This window comes from Glandiceps talaboti, chromosome 18 (assembly GCF_964340395.1).
Source record: "Glandiceps talaboti chromosome 18, keGlaTala1.1, whole genome shotgun sequence".
Classification (NCBI taxonomy): Eukaryota; Metazoa; Hemichordata; class Enteropneusta; family Spengelidae; genus Glandiceps; species Glandiceps talaboti.
In genome coordinates this window covers 3994390-4019567 of record NC_135566.1, presented here as the reverse complement: position 1 = coordinate 4019567, position 25178 = coordinate 3994390, and the positions used below count along the sequence as shown (strand labels likewise).

The 25178-nt window shown below is 33.1% G+C and overlaps 2 protein-coding genes across 4 annotated transcripts in view; one reads left to right on the top strand and one right to left on the bottom strand.

The window, feature by feature from the left end:
- Window positions 1–4950, bottom strand: part of LOC144449068 (dynein axonemal heavy chain 10-like) — a 57408-nt gene extending 52458 nt beyond the window's left edge. For all 3 annotated transcript variants that reach the window (XM_078139482.1, XM_078139483.1, XM_078139484.1), the window contains exons 1-7: window positions 4617–4950; window positions 3715–3891; window positions 3130–3302; window positions 2438–2662; window positions 1319–2145; window positions 680–878; window positions 8–124 (exon numbers count right to left, since the gene is read on the bottom strand). In XM_078139482.1, the coding sequence (XP_077995608.1) occupies window positions 8–124; window positions 680–878; window positions 1319–2145; window positions 2438–2662; window positions 3130–3302; window positions 3715–3891; window positions 4617–4833 (1935 nt within the window). In that variant the 5' untranslated portion in view covers window positions 4834–4950. The remainder of the gene's footprint in view (window positions 1–7; window positions 125–679; window positions 879–1318; window positions 2146–2437; window positions 2663–3129; window positions 3303–3714; window positions 3892–4616) is intronic.
- A 766-nt stretch (window positions 4951–5716) lies between these two features.
- LOC144448859 (E3 ubiquitin-protein ligase DTX4-like) overlaps window positions 5717–25178 on the top strand; it is a 32828-nt gene continuing 13366 nt past the window's right edge. The window contains exon 1 of the mRNA XM_078139171.1: window positions 5717–5930. Coding sequence (XP_077995297.1) covers window positions 5717–5930 — 214 coding nt within the window. The remainder of the gene's footprint in view (window positions 5931–25178) is intronic.

The window sequence follows — 25178 nt, the reverse complement described above, 5'->3', positions numbered from 1 at the left end:
TACTTACCTCTTCAAGAGGAACCACTAAACCATCTACTCTTTTAAGTACTTCTTCAATTTTCTTGGGATCACCAGTAACTGACTTTAACTCAGGTCCAAAGATATTGTAGAACTCTTCAAGAACCTGGCAAATAATGAAAGAACGATGTAAAAAAAAACCTCTTGATTTGACAAAATTGTAATTAGAATTTAGATACCACTTACAACATCACTTTATTTTGTATTGAATCTGCAAATTGTACAAGTAATCTGCCAAATATTAGTTGGTTCATTCAAGAAATTCCCTTTAGATGAAAAAACTACCTTGTAGCTGGACAAAATTGAGGTATTGTAACCAGGGGAACTGCTACTGTAATTTCAAACCTTAATAATGGAAAGAGAAAGTCTCAAGAAAATTTCATTAAATATTTAAGGGTACTTCTTGTGAAACTTCTAGCTATCTACATGCAAGGTACAATACAAATTTGACCTAGTCAGGAATTAATTTAACTATTTAAATGTATCATTCACATAGTTTTCTGAAGATTTCTAAATTTTCAAATCAAAATTACATGTACCTTGCTCATTTGCTTCTACACTGTACTGACTCCTTGACAACAGTGGGTTTTTGCTCCTAATTGAGTTTATCAATTGTTTCATTGTGAGCTAAGTATATTGATACTAAATTAGTATGACATACCTGTGCCACATCATGAATGTTTTGACAGATAGTAGCCATGTAATCTGTTCTTTCAAACAACTTTTTTCTGTCAAACTCCCATCTTGAGTCTCTTCCTGAGGCTTCAATCTTAGCTCTCACTTCAAAGTAGGATTCTTTCCAGAGCTCCAATGTCTTTTTGGCTTCTGACGTCTTAGCTTTGATCTGCGGTGGAGTCTCCCTATAAAAACAAGAGAGCAGTTAATTATCTAGGTTATGAAGGAAATTAAATATCAGATACAAAATTTATCCAAAAAAATGGTTTCAGTTTAAATTATATATATAACAATTTTGAAGGGTCATTACTTAAGATTATTCTCATTCATTTGAAAGAGAATCTGACCACCTAACATATGCATAACAATAACAATAACAATCATTCAATTTCTTGGTTAACACCTGACTTTTGCTCCATTCACTACATACATTGTACATGTATATGGTGTATGTGAAAATAAGTCAACCATATTTTTCTATTTTCATCCCCTTGCATGAGGTAAAACCATATTTCTATATTGCAGGTACACAGAATTGTTTTTTTTTATAGTGAAAACCATGGAAATAATGACATAAATTGATGTACAAGTGAAAACAAGCATATAATTATATACATGTACTCACTTGAATATTGTTCTGATGTTGATAACCCTGACAACTCTCTCAGCTAATTCCCAGGCAATCCTCTCCATTAGTGGTACCATCCTTTCATCTCTATTATAATGCCTTGAGATGATCCAGACCATTCGGAGGGCATTCATCATGGACGGAATAGTATCTAGTACAATGCTGAATCCTGCACCATGGGTAAGATTTTTGAAATGTCTCTCCAAGGTTGACAAGAATCGCACATTGTCTTTAGCTTCTGTGTAATATTTATTTAATTCAGAGCGATTAAGTTCAAAGCTCTGAAGGACGGCTTGATCTTGCCCTTCTTTCTTTGCTAGGGTGTCTAACATCTTCCTAACAGTCGGTAATTTCAATTGCTCACTCAACGCACTCAATGCCGCATTGCGTTCACGCCAGAAATCAATTTCAGCTAAGGGTCCATTTCCCTGTGGTGTTTTCTTTAGTTGCGTTTCAACAGCACTAGCTATCTGCTGTGTCCATTCTAAACAGGCACTTTCAATTTGGTTAACCAACTCTTCATCTTTTGCTAGTTCATTAATATCACCTTCTAAATTGAGATCGGGAATATCAAGCCGAACTTCACCTTCAATTTGCTGGATGGTGCGTGATATATGGGAGGCAAATTTTTGCATATTGATGAGGAATTCATCTCTAAGTAAGGCTTTGTTTGCAGCCTCTGCAACATTGAATTCAGCTGATACCACAGATTCATCATCATCTGGAACAAGCCCCAAATCGTCGTCCCTAGGAGTTGCTGCCACTTGTACTGGAGATCCATCTCCATTCTTGTGGGTGTTGAAAGACAATAATGGCATGTACACCTACATGTAGACAAAGGAGAAAGGTTAATATCATGATACCAGTAGGGTCTAAGGAGACTGCTGCAACAAATTATAATATGTATCAAAATCAATAATCTTCAGAATCAGATGTGATGGATGCATTTCAACTTGTGTTTTCTCTGATTCATATAAATCCTGGTTTGTCCTTGTTCATTACAATTTTTTCGAAAATATATTTGATGCAATCTTGAATTATCAACCAATTTTGTATGATTTAAGGGTTTACAAAATGTTAAAATATATAGGGTAAAAATCTCCACAGCTTCATTACCTGCTTGATGACCTGTTCCAACATGACCAAAGAGTGACCATTCAGGATACCAAATTCAAAGTACTTAGGGAGCATATCATCTGCTTCTTCAATGGTGTTAGGGAGTTCTACCATTCCAGGAGTATTACGGATGAAGTAGACACAATCTTGCTCTGAAACTTCTTCTGGTAAATGACCATGACACATGTGAAGGATAGTTCGCTCTACCTTCTGTATAACTATTTTCTATAAGAACAAATAAAACCAATGCATTTTATCAATAGGTATCCAGTTGAATGATTGGACATTTTTATTCAAACTTTATTCAAGCATCAATTTCAAATAAACCAATATACATCACTACATAAGTGAAAAGTGCCAAGTTATGGCTAGGTTTTATCACTTTGTACTGAAAATACACAATACAATTTGTATGCACCAATATATACATGTACCACACTGTGCACACATTTTACATTAAATATGACCCACAATACATAAGAAATACACTAATTGTCTTTGCTGAGGTGTCAGAACTCCAGTAACCGTGGTGGAACATTGGGTAAACTTTGCATAGATTTCCTTATGTATGTTTGGGAACCATGGTAAAAAACCTAAGGAACCTTGGTAGACTTTACCAACTTACCGTCCCTTAGAAAAACACTAGTTTATGACATCTGCATAGAACAAAGAATGAAACTACATTCACTTACTGTCATTGGTGCTTTCTCTTCAGAAGCTGCTTGGGAACCTTCACCATCTTCACCCTCACCAGTTTCAGCTTGACTTTCTTCTACTTTAATTTCTTCCTTTTTCTCTTCCTCTTCTTCTTTCTTATCTTCCTCAGGTACAGCTGATTTTCTGCCCTTCTTTTTCTTTCCCTTCTCTGAAATAAAAGTGAGTGTAAAAAAAAGTTGTAATTCTCATCATGTTGATATACATACATTCATGTACTTTCTCTTATCTTAATACATTCCATGATGTAAATGAAATCAGGAAATGTGCCTAAAAGTAAGGTCCCTCAATCTCATGTGTTCGGGTTTGGTATGTAAAGTATGTGTGTATATTGTTTTTTTGTTCTGATCTCTAATGCCACCCATGTAATCATTATAGTCTTACTTCACACTCCACCCCACATGGTGGGTCTCTACCCTGATACTGATATCATTAGTAGTAACAGTTCAATATTAAGTCATGATTATGATCACTTGACTTCATCAAACATCAAATGCATACACTATATGTGCCATTATCACTGCTATAGATGAAGTTCTTCATGTCAGTTACTGATGACTTACTTGGTTTTTCTCCATCTTCAACTGGAGTTTCAGCTGGTGTTTCTGGTGGTTCTATACCATTAGCACCCTGGGATTGTTGGTCCTGTGGTTGTTCTTCACCACCTTCGATAGCTTGTGGCTCACCTTCTCCCTTCTCTCCATCTTCTTCACCAAGCTCTTCCTCCAATTCAGAAGGTTCTGAAAAAAGATTTCATCAAAAAAAAGATAGAGAGTAAGATTTCTGTTAATGGGTGCACGTCAATGAAGTAAAGTATAGGTCAAACTACAACATGTACATGCATTACACATGCCATACTTATCAATATGTGACGAAAACTGAAGATTACATGACACGGAATAACATTTATGTAGTTATTGTTAAAAATGAAAATGGTACTATTTCAGTCTGGGTATGGATAAACAAAACAAATTGTGTCATGAGAGTAAATGGGAAGTGTCATTTAATAAAATAACAATTTCATTGTCATATACTAATATACCAAAACGACTTGAGGAGTACTTTTGGAAATACTTGGGGAAATTTTCTGGTTCTTTCCATTAGATTCCTGAAAACATCATCTCTTTCTCAATAGAAAACATCAAACTATACAGGGCTACCTCCAATGTTTAGATATTAGATAATAGACAGTCCCCTCCCCCGACTGTTAGTTAGAAAGACAAGTACTATATACTCTAGCAGTACCTATATAATGTATTTTCCAATATAGTATCGATTTATGAAATGGCTACCACCTGCCATTTTGAGTGTTACTTAAATACTTTTATCCTGGCACCACATTTATGATTTGATGTGGCACAAGAGACCTGTGTACAGTGTAAAGTCTGTATAGTGTTTATATCTTGTTGTAATCGGTTCTCAAAATTGACACAACATGCTATCAGTTATCGAAGATAATACATACCTATTTCAACTTCAACTTCGATTTCATCTTCCTTCAGGCTTTTATAGAAGAGTATTGTGGACTGTCCTTCAGCACATGTTTCGTTCAAATACTTAGCTAATTCTCGTTCATATTCGCCATCGTCTGCATTGAGGAGCTCTTCGAAGACAGTTGGATCTGTGATATCTAGGCCAACAGAAACCTTACTGCTAATCCACTCGATTCTAACGTCATCCATTTTTACCTTTTACGCCAATTCTATAGACATCTTTTGAGTACAAATATAAATAATATGTATTTACAGGTGCAACATATACATGAACTCGATCGATCGAGAGGAATGCAAGGTACCAGTTTCAGGTGACAGACCGTGTAACTGCTAACCCTTTTCTCAGTACGTGTAAACACAACTAAAAAAAGTAGATCTCCCTTTCGCTACTTTGACCTCTAAAACTTTGCTAAATGTTTTCCTTTAATTATTTCACTATATTATAAAGTACTTATATGTATTTATGTAATTAAACCTCCAAATTTGTGAACATTTTCAACTATTTTTGGCGTAAGCGGATTAATACCAAAACCGTCTCTAGTGAATAGGTTTCAGTTAGTGTACGCTACCGTGTGTGTTGCTATGGAGTGATTTTGCGAGACTGCTAACATTTGCTGGCACCAATATAGTTAATTTTAACTTGAATTTGAACCGACACCATATTTTACCTAAAATTATCAAAAAATAGAAATTAAAGTACCAATTTCGCCAAGGTAAAAGTGATATACCCATAATCCTTTAGTCTTGTTTATCATTCTTACGTCACTTACTAATTTATGTACCCGAAGTAACTACTATTACCACATATGGGGATATACTTTTAATACAATCATTTGAAAATAAACGTCCTCAAATTCTGAGTGATTGGTAGTGTTTAGAGATAGAAATCATAGCTAATGAATAAAAAAGGTAATAAGACACACGTCTATCGTACTAATTTTAAAGTTATATTTCTAGTAATAAGGTCATCACCCTCCATGGGTATCAACCTCACCTTTTTATTAATGGTCGAGTCCCTACTCGACGGAGGAATCCCCTTGTGCGGCTAGGCTGTTCGAGAGAGAAAGAGAAGATGGCGACGAGCTCGACTGATACTTCTCCAGCCGTCTTTGTATGGGAATGGCTCAACGATCAGGGCCGCTGGAGACCATATGACCCGTCTGTTGTACGAGAAATTGAAAGTGCTTACCCTGGCGGTGGCATTTTCTCTCTGAGCACAGCAGATCCAAAATTGATATCATATAATTTGGACTTCAATCGGATGCAGCAAATAAGTGAAACGACTGGTAAGTGAAATTAATTGGGAAATTACCCATTGTGCATCATAAATCTCACAAAAACTCACCGTGGCGGAAGACGAAAGTAATTCGAAAAAATACAGAATGCCAGAAAAATAATTTATTTTCTTTCTTCTTCTTTTTTTTTTTTAAATTCGAAAGTGCATGTGCTCATGCAATATATTTTCTTTGTATGTCCGTTATCGTATTATGAGTATCGTTTTTACTATGGTTGAACGATTACCGACAAAAGGATCAAAGAATCTACCGCGCGCAGCAAAATCGTGAAACAGATGAAAAGAGGCCATGCCGTCAATATGACCCAAATACATGAACATGAATTGGCGTCTGCCATGTCTCAGACAATGACATAGCGTTCCTAGAACTTATTTGTATGTGTAGAAATTTAGAAGGAGAACAAAATGTCCAACAGATAAGTTATGAGAGTGAAAGTACACATGTATATTGTAAACTTTGAAATACACTTAACATTTTTACTTTACTAATGATTCATCCATCTGAGGCCACATAATCTGACATTTACACATACATTTATTTATAAAATTTGATAAAATTTAATATAGACTTCACATGAGAAGCTCTGATTTTTATTTCTACAATAAACATAAATTATAAGCTATATTAAAAGCTACACTGTGCATAAGAGTTACTATACAATATTTTACTGTTAAATTTGAAAGGAAGTCACCCACACCTGTACACCCTTAACATGGAGACACTTGAAAATTGTACTATGGCATATTATATTGCCTTTGTGATTAGTACCACTGTGGAAAAAAGATACCAAATTGCCTGAAGGCACTACACACAATCGGTAATCATTCGGGTTCAGTGCAATTACTAAGGCAAATATGTGTGTAATAACATGAATAATTTAGCTGCTTTGTTCAAAACCTGAGTCTACATATACATGGATTTCAAAGTTAATTTGTTATTTTGTGACAAATCCGTACTGTATATAGTTAGTATTGTTACATGTTTGACAATGAATGTTTTCATTAGGTAACACTTCAAAACATTCTTTCATTAACAATTGAATTTGGTCATTATTGATATTGATTGGTGATATAGTAAGAAGATTAGAAAAACTAAAATCTAGTTTTAAGAAAAGTTTTGAATGTTCAATTGGATATAATTCAGTGCATTCTGAAGTGAAAAGACAAGGTTTTGAATGTACAGTTTTGTTTCCTTTATTATTCTACAAATATAAAGAATATTTGTACAGTGGTTGTCATTGCGATGAGAGTGGCATCACAGATAAATGCAGGTATACTAGTTCTGTACATTTAGTTGACATGTCGACATCTTCTGCTTTTGTTTGACAACACAGTTACACTGCCAGTATTTTTAGGTTTTAAAAACCAGTAACAACGGGAAAATATGTTAAAGCTGCACTCAGCTGTAACTGGAGTATTATTTTTTTCGATCTGACAACCATCAATATATTCATCAAAAAGTATTAAAAATACCAATCTGATTTATCCATAGGAAGTAGTAGTTCAAGTACAGTAATAAATTGACATTATTGTCATGTTGGGGTGGAGGTGGGGGCACAGATTTTAGGGTGAGAACCCTAAAATCAGTTTGGTTGGATTTATTATATACATGTACTATATTATATGTACAGTTACACAAATACAGTTACCCATAGTTGATCCAGTACGGTTAAGTCTGTACTGTATTAATACATGTAAAGTCATTTTATCTAACTAAACAGTTTTATGTTCCAGTTTCAGCTAGTGCATCTTAATTTTGGTGAGGAATCCAAGTAAATAACCTGAACAACTTCGGTAGTTTCTACCATCTTTAATACTGCCTTTAGCAAAAAGAAAATTGCTTTGTTAAAATTAGCATTACTTTCTGTATACTGACGAATGTTTGATGTTTGATGGGAGTCTGTGCAATATGTGAAAAGCTGTATGGGATTCTGACCATATACCCTCAGATAAACACACTCTGACATCACTAGGTTTTCAAATGAGTCACAGCATATCTTAACAGAAATGACAAATATATATACAAAAACTATTTATAAGGAAGAGCACCAATGAAATAGCCTAATTTAGGATAAAGTTTGTATTAATTAATTAATTGATTATCATTTAAAACAAACTTATGATCTCTGAGTTTGAATAAATGAACAAAAAATTATCAGTGTGATTGCATATTTATTTCTACACATCTGCGTATGAAATTACTTTCTTCTGAAATATTAATGAAATAAATTTGATGTTGTACATAGCCAAAATATCTGCACAACCCAGGAATTCCACTTTTATTTACTTAGTAATGGTAGAATGTATATTATTAACTATTCTAATTATGAGTTGTAAGTAGTATGATTTAATCTCACTTATAAATCACATCAGATTCAACACTTAAAAATGTACAGTTCATCAAGTTTGCTATTTACAAAGTTTGAAGTTGAATTTTCTGACGAAAAAATCTTGAGCAAAATCAATTCACTGTAATTCTTAATCCTTAGTGTTTGAAAATGATGCATGTTTAAGTATTAAAAGAGAACAGAGAAATTTATAATGTAGAAAAGAGATAGTCTCACCATGTCAAACAGTTTGATACAGCAGTGATTGATGATGGCAACCATGACTGATCATTTGCATAATAATTTGCATATGATTTACATAATATTAACATTAACACACACATACACTTTCATATGCTTTAATACAAACATGGGTAGTAACAAAATGGGATGAGCCATGATTCCTCTTCATTGAAAAGAATTATTGTGTATTTCTCACTATCAAGTATCATAAATTATAGTATAGTTTGAGACACTTATCTCGTGGCAAGTTATGATACAAAACTGAAAGTGAAAATACATTTAGAATTAGAAGAATGATGCAAAAGAATGAAAATCAGCCTTCACATTATGTTGTTTAGAGACTGGCAAATATTTGGTGGTCACATGTTCATAAATGTATTTGTGTCAAATTACAGACGGCACCTGACAGTTTCATCAAAGAATACTTCAAATCATGAAAGTGACACTGAGTGATGTAGCAATTACAAAGGGTACGTCACTGCCAATAGTACAAGGAGTTTGATTGCGTTAAGTAGCATGAACTTTGTTCACATTGTTGTGTCAACTATCACTTTAAGGCAACATCACAGCTGAAATGAAATGTTTGACAGCATCAGAAGTGATTTTAGAGACTACTAGGAAGTTATTCCCCATAAATTGTAAGTTATGGCTCTTTGCCATATCAGATAAGTCACTTTATATCTGTACAGCAAACAGTAAACGATGTTTGCATACAGAGATGTATATATTAATAATGTGCAAAGATTATGTTAATAGTATGCAAATACAAACAAAATGCAAATACTATGTTAATTGTATGCAAATGTTATGTTAATAGTATGCAAATGTTATGTTAACAGTTTGTAAACGTTATGTTAATAGTATAGAGATATTATGTTAATAGTATGTAGATAGTTTTGTATCAAACAAAACGTTTTTTAAAAACATTTTTCAGTTGCAGCTAGTGCATTAAAGTACATGATACTGGAACAAAGATGCTGAAAATTATAGATAAAAAGATATTTTTCTTCACTGCATAACATTATTTTCAGGAGATGATAAAAACTCCAACAACATGCATAATAATAATAATGTTGGTGTTTATATAGCGTTTTCCCACTTTGAGTTCAAAGCACTTTACAATTATTATCTATAACAGCACAACAGCCCTTTATACTTCCTCAACTCCCTGTGGAGCATACAATCCATTGCAGCCTTAATAAGCACATAGGATTAAAGCATTCATATTGCAACCTCTGTCCTACCAGGTCCCCAATTATACAGCTGGATTGACTGAGGCACAATCATGGTTCAAATCTTGCCCAAGGACTTTAGACATTCAGAGACAAATGACAGCGATGGGGTCTAACCTGCAACCTGCAGATTCAAAGCCAGCCACTCTAACCATTTGCCTATCATCATGATTCCACATATACCTACTACAAGTTGATAAATGTATTTGAAATGTATTCCTTTTGATGCAGAATAACAGCTTTCCATGGAAATTTAATATTATCTTGCTATTTGTTTTGTCTCAAGTTTTGATTGAAATTGGTCTACATAGTGACTATTCATCATACATTTAGAGCTGCTTGCATGTGTATGTGTAATGCAGTCAATCATTTTCATTTAATTTACCAACTACCAATTCATTCTAGAACAATGCCCGATGGCTTTCCTAGCATTTCAACATTATGATGTCTATTCATTTGTTTAACTTCCATACATACACTTATTGATTAATGTTTGAATCACGAATTTAGCCCTTAGTCATACTCTGTAACCTCACTGGTTAATTTGGATACAAAAGCAAGAGAAATGATCGATGAAAAAATAAGCTTTTTTTCATCCCTCTCTTTCTTCCCCAGTCTGTCTCATTTCTATTTGCCTGTCTGTCTGTCTGTCTGTCTGTCTGTCTGTCTGTCTGTCTGTCTGTCTGTCTGTCTGTCTGTCTGTCTGTCTGTCTGTCTGTCTGTCTGTCTCTGTTGTCTGCCTGCCTGCCTGTGCCAGTCTACCTGTCTGTCTGTCTGTCTGTCTGTCTGTCTGTCTGTCTGTCTGTCTGTCTGCCTGCCTGCCTGTCTGTCTGCCTGCCTGCCTATCTGTCTGTCTGTCCCATTCTCTGTCTCTCAGTATCTGTCTGGCTTTGTCATTATCACTAATTGTGTCATTACCTCCCACGTGGAACTACACAATTTATTTTTGGCTACTTTGTTGAAAACATGTAGCAGTTATATAAATTAAATGGATAACAGTAAAATGAAAATAACATGAAATCATGTAATAGTCCATAGTTAGTATAATATCATCCACTGTTATATACATAACGGAATCCATTCAATTCACAAAGAAGGCACAAATGCATGATTTATCAGTAAGATGTTTATCTTGCGTCATTGTATGAATTATGGTACATTTGTATGTATCTATACACAGAAGTACAAAGGAAAATATTCACAAATTGACAGCATTTGTACATATACATACTGAAAAGAGTGAAATAATATGTGATAACCAGAGTGCCTTCTAATGATACCCAAATTTTGTTGTTGTGAGTCAAAATGAAAAAAAAAGAAAGTATTTCTTCTGCGTCACCATTTAGTAAGAGATATGGGGAACACCAAATTTTGGTGCATCACTTGAAATTGTGTGCGTCAGTGATGCATCAAATTTGCTTACAGGGCATCGGCACACTGGTGATAACATATTAATATATTGATTGTTATCATTTCAGTTTTATATTACAATGTAGCAAGTAGACAATATATGAATATATAAATATATTATATTTTGATTATAATAATTGATAGCATAAATTTTGTGCTTTGATCACAAATTTATGTCTTAGCCGTTCTTGTGTGCAACTACGTCATTACCATTGTAGTACAAGGAAATAGGGCAAATACTTCTAGGTATTGTCTGCATTCATGTCGGACTCCTGGCAACACAACAAGCTGCCACATTTTAACATTTTACTGGCTGAAAATGTAAAATTTGTTTTCTTTATAAAAAACAGGATTAAATATTGATTAAGTAAGTATTACAGTTTTAATAATTTGAAAAATTCTCACTATTTCACATTAGAAAAAGAATTATAAACGTCTGCATAATTAAGTATTTTTCGCTAGGTTTTAATTTTGCCTTTTCTCAACTATGAGTTACAAACAGTAATTGTGAAAACAGATCTGAATGAAATACCAAATCTTGAATATGACTGACATTATCAAAAAATGAAAATGAAATTCCCAAATATTATCCCGTTTAACTAATATCTTAGAATTGTTGGAAGTCTTTTTATATCATTTTATAACCTAGATTATGTATGTTGCTGGTCACTCTAACCACAATGATGAAAACATATGTATGGTAATAAATGTTTTTGTCAAGTAGAGCTAATAATTTTTAAAAGGGATAAACAAAAAGATAAGAGAAATATTTGAAAATAAATGGTGTTTGGACCATATGGTATTCATTTTGTATATCTACAGGTAACTCTATTGTGCAGTGATACGTGTATATCAGCTTAATAGTATGTTATCCTTTTCTGAATACAGATATGAATTTCAAATTCCTAGATATGTATTAATACATGTGTAATGTATACCTGACCTGGGGGTCAAAATATTCAAATGGACTAGTAACACATGTTCATTTATCTATTACCTGCTATGTTGATTAGTCAAAGGAACTGTATTACTGTATGTATGTCAAGTTCAGTGTCTTTTGGTAAGGTTTGGTTGTCCTAGAAATCAGAGTGGTGAAACCTGCTAATATACATCAGGGCTCAAAAATAACTATAGTCCCATGCCAACGGACTACCAATTCTTGTGATGGGACTACTATAAATTGCTGATGGTAGCCCACTCAGGCTACCGCTGATTGTGTGATGAGGATGGAAAATTTATGGACATATTATTTAATATTTAGGGAACTCAGGTAAATATTACCTACTTATTAGTACCCTTAAAGGGAACATCACTCCAGGAAATAAAGGCATTTTTTATAAAGTTTGGATTCTGAGAATCAATTTGTAATTTAATTCACATCACATGAAGTTTGCTTTACTGCCAAGATACACCAACTTGAAGCGTTTTTTTTTTACCTTAATTGCACTAGCACTGTTGCATCATGAGACTTAGCAGATATGCATTAGATGAACAATGAATATTCATGAGTATTTAGTTTGAAATGTATATGACACAGTAATTTGTTTGTTTAGTCCATCTATGTGCACAACATGTGTGACAATATGTTGTCAGCGATTATGCATATTTTTTATGCTGTTTTATTTTTATACTTTGGGTGGTTCATTTGTTTTCAGTTGTTAAAATGTAGACACAGAAAACACAGTGGCATGTGTATAAGAGCATTAGCACTAAATTTATGTACACTTATTGTATGGCTGTTTTCATGTGACAATTTATTATCACCTACATACAGATTTGAAGGCCGAATATACTGTCTCAGACAGTGAACCTTTAAATTGTCCTCATAAACAGTGTGATGTCTGTCTCACCAAGGCCATACTTACTTAACTTGCTTATTATTCCTTCTTGTAAAGGAGAAAATGACTCAATGTTACAAAGCTGTCACTTTTTCAGTGCCTCAGTTACATTTACATGTATAACTACAGAGAGAGAAAGAAAGAGAGAGAGCGAGAGAGAGAGAGAGAGAGAGAGAGACAGAGACAGACAGACAGACAGACAGACAGACATTTATCATATGACAAATAACTTTCCTGTTAAATTAAACACCAAATTTTCTTTTGTCAAAAATGATTTAATATATACTGCTTATAAGTTATAGAAATGATTTGCTCTTTTGGCAAATGTTGTTAATAATAATCATATAAAATATTCCAGAACAGGAACGAAATTAATAGTGTTGAGGTTATTTGAGATTATGGAACATTGAATGGAATACCGTACATGTATGTATAACGATTATTAACAAAGTCTTGGAAGCTGTAACAAAAACTCTTTGTGTTATGATATTTATTGTTATTTTCAGTGTCTTTATTATGTGCCAGTTGCTGAAGCCTGCTATTGTACAGTCAAACCTTGAGTGTCCCTCAGATTTACAATTTGTTGACAAAGGCAATTAAAATACTCCAGACTGTTTATTCACACTGATTACATCAGACATCATGTACGCCAATATACCATTAATGACTAGTAAACATCTAATTCAACATGAGTAATGAAAAGGATTGAACCATTTATAATTTTGATGTAATTTTAAAGACCAGGGTTTCCATCTAATGTTCTTGCATTATAATGTTATCCTATCAATATAATTCTATTGTGGGATCATTTTTATATTCTACAGTAACTTTTTTCTATCACTCGGCCAGACAACTGCTTATGACATCGAAATTTCAATCCTAATTTGAACACAAGCATAAATTTATGGAAAAACTATAAAAAGTTACATGTACATGTACCTGAGCTAAAGCCTGACAGATTCATAATTTGTTTAACATTGCTCATGTAAACATAAGCTAAACATGGGTATAATTACAGGAATGTACACAAAGCTGAATCCTTCAGTCCATTTAGGCGATATTGTCCAAAATGATATGACAAAACCCCATGATGGGCGAGTGCAAGTGTGGTGTATGTCAGGCATTTGCATGAGTACTTGAAGTGTTCTCTGCAGCCTTACTTTCACAATCATAGCAAATAATGTGCAGTAGAAAACACAGCAAGTATGAGTGCAAATACCCACAGTGGAACTCAGGTCGAATGGGATTCTGTCATTATTACATAGTTTTATCTGAAAAAGCAAATTTTTATTTCTTGAGCAAATGATTGTTCCCTTATTTGCATATCATTTGCACACATTCAGGTATGTAATAATGTTATACTGCAGTATAAATACCCCTAGTATGTGTCTGCACTGGTGCAAGTAATCACTGGTACATATGTAATAATATGTTGTACATGTACATCTTGTAGTTAAAGTTAGAAACTGATACCAGGATGTGTATTATAGTGTCCAGCTACATGTATTTACATTCCTAATGACATGATACTCATATATGGTTACTGTTGGAATGAGATGGTAATACCTTGACTAGCTGTCTGCCAATCTATTGCAAGTACATGACTGTATGTGTATTTGTGTACTTCTTATTCTTAAATATGGCATTATGCCATGTTCAGGTACATGTAGATGTATAAAAGATGAATTTGCAATAATTGTCTGCAACAGTCTTCACTGAATATTATTCTTAACATATTTAGACTTGGACACAAAATGTAATCGATTGTGAAACCGAAAGCAAATTACATGCAAAGTATTGAATATGTAAATGGTTATACAAATTAGTTACCCTGATTTGTTGGCAGACTATATCATACATGTATACACTCCATGTGATCAAAATAGTTGGAATAGTGCTTTGGGATATACATCTGTCAGTCAATATGTCCAGAAACACGACACGAGACATGACATGAATAAATGCCAATGTATAGTGTACATATTATTATAATCGACGTATTTCAGATTAAAAACCTTCCCTGTCAGCTACAGATGGCTGTTTGTAGGAATTTTACAATGACTGTATGGCATGGTTCTAACTTTAGCAACCAAAACAGGATATCATGAACAAAAAACTACTCAATTCCATGTTTATATGGGATTTATTGCATTGTATGTACTATATGTATATGTTAATACCAAATGTTCTCTTTCTCCAGCATACTGTCCTACACACAGGTAAATATTGTAAAATGATTCATATCGGTAGATTTCAATTTTTCAATTTAAAACAGCTGATATTTCCAACACTTGTAATTTCACTAAATTAAGCTCAGCTCTATACATATACATATACTAAATACATGTTTTAATTGATATACTTGGAGTCAATCCCATATTATAAACCTTTTAATTGATCTAATATTACTAATACTTGTTGATTCATGTAGAGGTGTGATTGAGCTTCGGAGATTGTTGTATTAAACTAAACGTAATTGTAGTAGTGGTCAGCTGTAACTATGGAATTTGTCATTCTGATGTGGATTGTTAACCAAGACAGATCGAAAAGTTCAAAGCTAAAAACTGTGAACTGCTTGTCTGTTATAACCTTTGTAAATTAAACACAAACGGTCTGCAGTTAGTATACATGGACCACAATTTGTGACATTAATTGTGGAGAGGTGTGAACATTACATTGCCTGAGTTTAAGAAGTAACTCATGGGACAGGACATGATGACCCTATTAGTGATGTGCAAATTAGAAAATATACCTAAGTGTCCTTTATGCTTTCCTAATAAGAAAAAAGGTGTCATTCTGCAGATGTTGTACAAAACATATTTACACATCTTACCCTAGCAACCATGACCATCCCATGTCCATACATGTAGCAGTAGTCAAATGATGGTATGTATATTGCAAAGCTAAAAACAGTGATGGGTAGGCAAGTGAATAAACATTCAACAACTTATACATGTATATGCCTAGCAACAAGACCATAGCAACAACCAATAGTATCTTATGCAAAAATAGCAACAAGGTTGAGTATGAATAAACTTACCAAGACAGAATGGTATCCTACCAATCAACCCTGGAAATTACAGCAATCATTGCCCAAACATTACAGTTGTGCTACAAAGCCATTGGCGCTATTTTCAAGAATCCAACTTGAGACAAGTCAGCTGGTAATGTCATGTGATCATAGTATAAATGAAATATAAAAAATTTGTTCATCTCTAGTAACACAAATATTGTTCTGTTAATCCATACCACAGTTCTAAAGTCCTCATAGAAGGTAATACAAACAATTTGAGTAGTGTCATGATGACGTGATATTGGTATCAACGAAATTCAAAGGAATTGTTAAAATACTAGCAATATCACCCACACAACAGTTTTGTTGCCTTTATTGAATTAAGTCATGTACATATACCAGTTGGAGTTGGAACATTGTATGTGCAGATGAAAGAGCAATTTGAAATACGTGTGCATGTAATCTGATCATAGTGTGTATTTGAAATGAAATGAATCTTGTACAATTATACAGCTTATCATCTTGTTTCATATACAAATGTTTGGCTAAGGATTTTACAGCCTCAGTATCAGATTGGAAATCTAATATCTTTCAAACTTTCAGGTAGATTTTACTCGCATGTGTATATATTTTCCATTTCAGAAATTGCAATGCACATGATACTGGTATATTTCAGTCAGTTTGCTTAGATGTCAATTAGCAAATATCCTCAATCAATTTATTAAGAAAAGCTATTTTCATATTACATGTATGGTCTAAATACATTTGTATGATGTCGGCATACACACATACATACACACATACATACATACATACATACACACATACATACATACAAATACATACATACATGTACATACATACATACATACATACATACATACATACATACATACATACATACACACATACATACACATACATACACATACACACACATACATACGTACATATGCATGTACACACATAAATACATACATACATACATACATACATACATACATACATATACACACATGCACGTGTGCATGCACACACACATAAAGATATAAGTACACATACATACATGTACATATACAATGTACACAAATGTACATACATATATGTACCTACATATGTACATAGTATTACATAAAAATGTACACATCTAACATGTATGTACACATACACACACTCTCACATGATATACATACACAGATACATCATATTCATGTGTATTACAATGCCTCCCCATCAAAATATTTTTTTCTGCATGGGGATTCAAAGACCTTTGTCACCACTTCACCAGACATTGATCGTATCAATACAGCAAATATGAAAAGAAGTGTCTCTATGTACAATTTGTAACTGAAACATCTGAGTTTGGTGTCCTGTAACTATATTTGATATCATCTTGACGGTATTTGAAGTGGTTTTGAAATTCAGTTTTATTCATATATTACATAAGGAATACACCTCTTGTCTTCTTATCAAGCAGATGCTTAGATGTGAAAAGAGGACTCTATGCACTTAGGATATCATATTGAATGGATAGTGTGTTTTTAAATTTGCAATTCATACACGTACATGTACAAAAGGAAATCGGTTTATGGAATTCATACATGTATGGAAATAAGGGGGAAAAACATATTCATATATATTCTATAGTATACACTTGCAATTATTAATTATTACAGTAGATAGTAAAGATTCATCTTCTTCATGCAGCCATCTTAAACAGAATTATTAAAAAAATTAAAAATCCAGGTGAACTAGACTTCATTATTCAAATACCAACATTTTTTACTTCTGACTGACTTCGAAGTACTGTACGTACAATGTAGTTGCAAAGATTTAAAGTAGAAGTGAAGTAAAGGCTGCAGCTCTCATAAATTTATGAAGGATGTTTTAAAGCCTCTGAAAAATATACATGTGTCTTTACGTTTTCCTAATAAGAAAAGTGAAATATTATGTATTATTATTAATATTATTATTATTAAAACTTCATTATGGATGCTTATATGTAAGTCCAGAGAAGAACAAAGTAGATAACAAAAATAGCAACCATTATTTTCTTAACATCTAGAGGCTTTGCATGGACTTGAATTGAACCCTGGGAAATTGGCAACTGGTGCTTCATTTGCATATAGTTTATATAATATGGCTGAAAGTTGCAGATAAGTGATTTAAGAGTATAGATTACTTGTAGTTGGGTGATACGTACTGCACATCTAATACTATCTGAATAATGGCTATGTCACTACCAGCAAAAGTCCTTTCTTTAACTATGACCATAATTCATTCTATGATTTAGAGTATCAATGTGAGTGTACTTGTCCTCCATTCTCTTGGGTTGGTACCTCATATAGCTACATGGTTAAACTGCATATACCCTATTACACCTATGCTTCGATGCCAATATTTTATACTTGCTCACAAGCGTGGCATTTCATTACATTTCATTATCATACTGCATATTTCATTATATTCATAAGCATATTTCATTTGGTATTTCTTCATTATTATACATTTACAAAATTATACTATAATTCATATTCATAAGTTGTAAATATTCCTTAATTATAGATTGTGTAATATTGCTTCATAATCATGAATTTACTGTTATATTTTTTTTTGAAATTCTATTTTAGAAATGTTAGCTTGCCATAATATTTCTCTCTCAATTTTTCCTTACAAAGAGATGTGGTAAGGTTATCATTAATAATGTATTTCTTGTAACAATTCATTTTAAGTTTGTGTTTATATAATTCCCACAATTACTATATTGCATCTCATACATATGAATGTTGTATTTAATGTTGATTATTAATGTGACAGCAATGAAGGATACTGCCAAGGAAATGATTTTACTCCATCCACTGATATTTTGGGCTAACTTGTGTGTTATGTCATAGCGGTATTCTCATCAGGTTCAATGAGTGCTGGTCAGCAACTGAAATATCAACACACTTCAAAAGCTGCTCCTACTAGCTTGATAAATAATGCAGTTTTACAATTCCTAGATGTACGTCAAAAAAGGGTCACAGTCTTATTAGAGATGTTTATGTAGACAATAAAAGCACAGTGGCCAATTATGCCATAATTGGTCACACCTGATTGCAATCTGTCAGCGTTACACGTAAATAGAGTATTGTGAACCTGCATCTTGTGTCCCAGATGAGTACCTGAAAATGGGGTAAATATTTCAAGATGAATAATTTCACGCTTCCATAAAAAACTGTCAATATTATAACATTTCACCCTGTCAGAACAAAAATATCAATTTCCTATGAGTGATCTATGAGAGATAATGAGCACAGATAGAATGTAGTCTAGCTGTGTAGTGGCTTTGCTATATGTGTGCATTCCCAATATACTTGTAAAGTGGAGAGAATGTTGAAGCGCCATTATTTTGCACTGCCTTTAAAAAATTGTCAATGACATTTAGCCCTGTCAGGATGAAAATGACATTTACTTGAGCTGATGAGCACAGATAGTCTGTTTATTGGCTGGATCTGTGACCTTGTTATACTCGAGCACTATCCCAGATGAGTACATGTACATGTACAATAGAGTGACTATGTTAGAGCCATTATTTTGCACTGCCTTTAAAAAATTGTCAGTGACATTTAAGCTTGTCAGGGTGAAAACAACATCTACTTGAGCTGGATGATGATGATGATGATGATGATGATGATGATGATGATGATGAGGATGATGATGATGATGATGATGATGATGGTGATGGTGGTGGTGGTGGTGAGATGGTGGTGACAATGATGGTGGTGACAATGATGGTGGTGAGATGGTGATGACAATGATGGTGGTGGTGGGGGTGGTGAGATGATGATGACAATGATGGAGGTGGTGGTGTCGGTGGTGGTGGTGGTGGTGAGATGATGATGATGATGATGATGATGATGGAGGTGGTGGTGGTGGTGGTGGTGGTGGTGAGATGATGATGATGATGATGATGATGATATAGCATATTAAATGTACATTTTTATCATCCGTATGCAGCAGGTGACTTTCACATTGTACAGATTTAATAGTGTCTCAGGTTGTTGAGGCAACTATGACCTCCAAGGTAAGGTCAATGGAAAATCAATAAATTATGAAATGTCATTTCAATTCCTGCTACAACAGTGAGGTATGTACTTCATCAGCATGTACAGGTCACAATCTGATTAAAATCCGATATAGATGTAGATGTCGGCTAATCATTCATTGTTATTTTACCTCAGTATTTTTGCTTCAATTGACCTTCGTGATACATGTTTACTTTTGTGACGATGACGTAGAGGAGGTGGTCGACGAAAACAAAAACATGTATTTTGAAGCAAAAATACCAAGGTGAAATAACAATGAACGATTAGCCAACATCAGATTGGTACGGTTCATTATAATTGTTTTTACTTGTGACAATAATAATACTATGAATGGTTTAAACTATAGAAATAAATCTGACTGAACTTTTCCTTTTAATTTATTATACTACATATATTCTACATGTAGTATTGAGTTTTTATGTTTTATGCTAGTATTTTCAGTTGGTTATTAAAAGAGCTAAATACTTGGCTTTTGCCTAATGATTATCTAAACCTTCATAAGAGAGTCAAAGTACCCATTTTATTGAAAAATAGAAGTGGTACAGCTGATTCAAAGACACATTTTGTTTGTAAGGCAAGTAAAAATTCCTGGTGACTCATTATTATTTGTTGAAGAGAACTGTGTAGTTACATTGAAAAGATGATGATTCATCCAGTAATGAGGTTTGATCTCCAATTGATTGAATCATGTGTTTTTCTGTATGCTGTAAGGCTGAATACCTATATGTAATACTTATGTATATGACAGAACCCCCATGACGTGTTAGTGCTAGTGATTATGAGTGCTTGCAGTATTCTCTGCAGCTGTACTTTCAAGAACAAAAGCCAGTGAAAGTGGAACAGAAAACACTGCAAGCACAATGTTCAAATACCCTGAGTGTCCACTCTGGCACACCTCATTGGGTTCTACTACGTTTATCCAAAACAGGAAAATTCCATAAAGTCATTCGGTATGATCACATGATTTCAGGAAAAGTCACATACTCATTAGCATACTTGTGTGCAATAATAGCTTGGTATTGCACTGTAGTGCAAATATAGTGGGCTAGCATTGACGCCAGTGATAACTTGCACTGCTACTGGTACATGTACTATAAAATAGTACATGAGAATGTAAATTGTACTATATGCAGGCCTGAAATATAAATTCAGACTATCATATCTGTATTCAGCCAATATGTCTCTAAAAGATTAGACAGTTCACTTTAGGAATATGAATTCATGTGGATTAAGCTATAATTATTAACCTTTGTAAATGAACTGTGCTCGCAGGAAACGTAACTTCAAATTAAAAACAAAATCCTGGATATTTTTGTTGTGTTCAATATTGTTACTTTTTTCTGTTTATGAGGTTAATCGATACTATAAAGGTTCAGCCTGCTGTATTCTTCTCTGAGAGGTTGCAGTGATCTAATATGTGTGTCTGTTGGTCCTGTCTGTCTGGTACATTTGATACATGTTCTGACATGCGTGTACATGTATAATCTTATATCTAGATAGATATATGTCTAGTAGGTAAAATGATATGAAGGTGTACTTTCCATGGAGATAAGAGATTGCAAGAGGTTGAAATAATAGCTAGATTCCAAGAACAGTGCATCTAGGAGACCATAATCTGTAAGGTACAATTTGAGCTCCCAAGGCAAAACAACACAACATATCAATTCATTATTATTATTTATAATTTTATCAATTTTATCTTCTTTTTTAAATTTTTTTTTATTGTATATTTTAAGTTTAAATTTTCTTATATTTTACTTATTTTGTCTGTGCTTTGTAACCTTTGGTAATTTCTCTGGGAATTATTATTGTGTTTGAATAAATTATGATATCTTACAATCTAGATATACTGGTATTGTTTTACAAATTTTAAGTTATTTTGGAGTGGACTAAACAACATGGGTTCTACCTGCTAGGAATTATAATGTGTATACCTGGTCAATAGGGTTTCTGACCATCAGAAATTATAATGCCCATGTGTATACCTGGAGTGGAATAAACAATAAGGTTTCTGACCATCAGGAATTATAATGTCCATGTGTATACCTGAAGTGAAATAAACAATAGGGTTTCTGACCATCAGGAATTATAATGTCCATGTGTATACCTGGAGTGAAATAAACAATAGGGTTTCTGACCATCAGGAATTATAATGTCCATGTGAATACCTGGAGTGAAATAAACAATAGGGTTTCTGACCATCAGGAATTATAATATCCATGTATATACCTGGAGTGAAATAAACAATAGGGTTTCTGACCATCAGGAATTATAATGTCCATGTGAATACCTGGAGTGAAATAAACAATAGGGTTTCTGACCATCAGGAATTATAATGTCCATGTGTATACCTGGAGTGAAATAAACAATAGGGTTTCTGACCATCAGGAATTATAATGTCCATGTGAATACCTGGAGTGAAATAAACAATAGGGTTTCTGACCATCAATGTCCATGTGTATATCTGGAATAAAACCAAAAAGAATTGAGGCTGCCTGTGTGTAGAAAGAAACAAACAAAGAATAAGCCAAAACTTATCTTATGAAGTGGAAACGTGAAGATATATATATATGCATCTTTACATGTAGCATCATTTATAGGCTGTTTAATAGACAGCTGACGTTACCAGTTTGTTTGTATGATTATGAATACTTCATTTGTGTGGAAAATAGAATATAGTACATGTACAATATATGTAGGTGCAGTTATGATGATGACATATCTTAAGTCTTTAAGTCAAAATTGCATCAGAATTGCACAGCTGCTCTCTCTCTCTGCATTCAAATTTCCATGTAAATATATCAATAGTACATTGCATAATGATTTTGAAAAAAACAAACAAAAAAAACCCAGCAACAACAGAACAATTTTTACACTAAAAAACAAATAGTTGTCAATGATAGTTTTGGGTGTATACTTGCTTCTGAATACATATATGGAAACAATAAGGTACAATCTGACATTAAAAAGGAACAAGTTCTGCAGCTGAGACATTTGTAAAATAATGTAAATACTTAATAATGAGATATCACATGTATCATTTTATTATGCTCTGATATTTTATACAAAGAACATGAATATACTCATGTTTTGTGAATTCCCAATATTTTAAACCACTTATTTCAAAGAATTTCTTGGACAGAACAAAAGTGAATGAATATATTTTAGATGCTGGAATATCATATAATATATGCAGACAAGTACCTGGATTAGTATAGATATTTATGCTATGCTTCAAAACATCCATTTTAATGAGTTTGACATTTACATTTCTGTGCTCTTGGATGCAAGATTTATTTCCCTTGCCATCCTTACATTTTATCTACTGTTATGGGATACTGATGGATACCAAATTTGTATTGTAAGCAAGTACAGTGTATCATGTAACTACTTGCACAATATTTCGGTTGTATAACCAAGAGATATTGTGTTCATTGCATGTCATCATAAAGCTACATTTAAATGACCAAGTATTTTCAGTGAACCCACTAGAAATTTCACATTTCATTTTGAGGCAATTGCATGCCTTGTCTTTTGTGTATTTTCAAAAAAATTTGTTTGGTTCCGGTTACCTGACCCCACCTAGTTTTTCACTGCCGACCCTAAACTGTTTTTTACATATTCAAGAAAAAATAATGAAATTGTAAAAAATTATGAAGTCTTGCAAGAAATAATGGATGTGGAAACTGACATCAACTTAAAAAGACAATATAAAACTGTTCTTCTGTGTTTATTGCAATATAAAGTAAAATGAACCAAATAAAAAGTCCTCATTTCTAACTTGTTTAATTTGAAATATAAATGTAGAAAAACTAACTAAAATGACTACATAAATATACAATAATTTTTAACTTTTAAATATTCAGAAATAAAAATATTTAAAAACTAATTAAAATGATTGTTTTTACATAAACATACAACATTTCAAACATTCAAAAGTAAAGTTATCAACAATTTAAAATGACTACATTTTACAAAACATACATCAATTCAAAACTTGTACTTAGAAATAAAGATAGTAAGAAAAAAACTAAATGTAATTATATGTATACATGTACATGGTTGTTAAATTATTGTGTTCTGCAATAAAAATTATCATGGGCATTTTTGTTTTTGGGAATATACAAGTATATGTATATATGTGATGGCATGCCATGGTTGTATCATCTATCTTTTACATTGAAAGGAAGGCAGTGTCCAACTCTGCATTCACAAAGTCATGTAATCATTCTCCTTCTGTAAATGTAGCATGAATAGTAAAGGTGAATTAATGAAATTGATCTGTTTGCATGGGTCTGGGTAATTCTTACCAATCAGTGCAGTAGTTGGACTTAATTGAAGTCACTGGATAGATGTGTGCGTACTCTAGATTCAGGTTGTCATTTCAATTTAAATGAATTCTCCACCCTAATACAGCAGGTCAGATGGTCATATAAATCCATATCATCTGTTTATTCAGGACTAACAAGTTTTACATGACATGAATCACTAAAAAGAGGTTCTATGTGCATGTGTACCATTTTTGACACGAATCGGTGCTCTTACTTGCATGTCCCACTCTATAAATTGACTCTTCGTGAAAAAACTGTTTGAACATAATATCTAAATTCTGTATATCGCAAACTTTTTGTCATAGACATCATGTAAATAAATATATATAAAAATCATTTTAAAATATATATACATAAGTTTGAAACTTAATTCCATTGTGGTCCTTGATTAAATAATATATATTTTATACATAACATACACAATATAATTATATAGCAGTGATTTTTCAATTTTGTACATAAAATTTACTACAAGTTGAGCCATGTTTTTGAGTAAACTTACCCAGCTTTATGTAATACACATACATGTATATACAGTATATACATGTATGTGTGTGTTTTATATATAACTACATGTAGAAATCAAGTGTGTATTCTTTATTTTATGTACATGTTGTAAATCGTGCAATGCACATTATGTCACGGATTCAAGTCGGCCTTGATCAGTATGCAAAGTAAAGTAACTACATGTCTGAATGATGTCACTACGCTGGTTGTCTTTTAGAGACAGGAAGTCAAGATGACATCATCGTTATGAT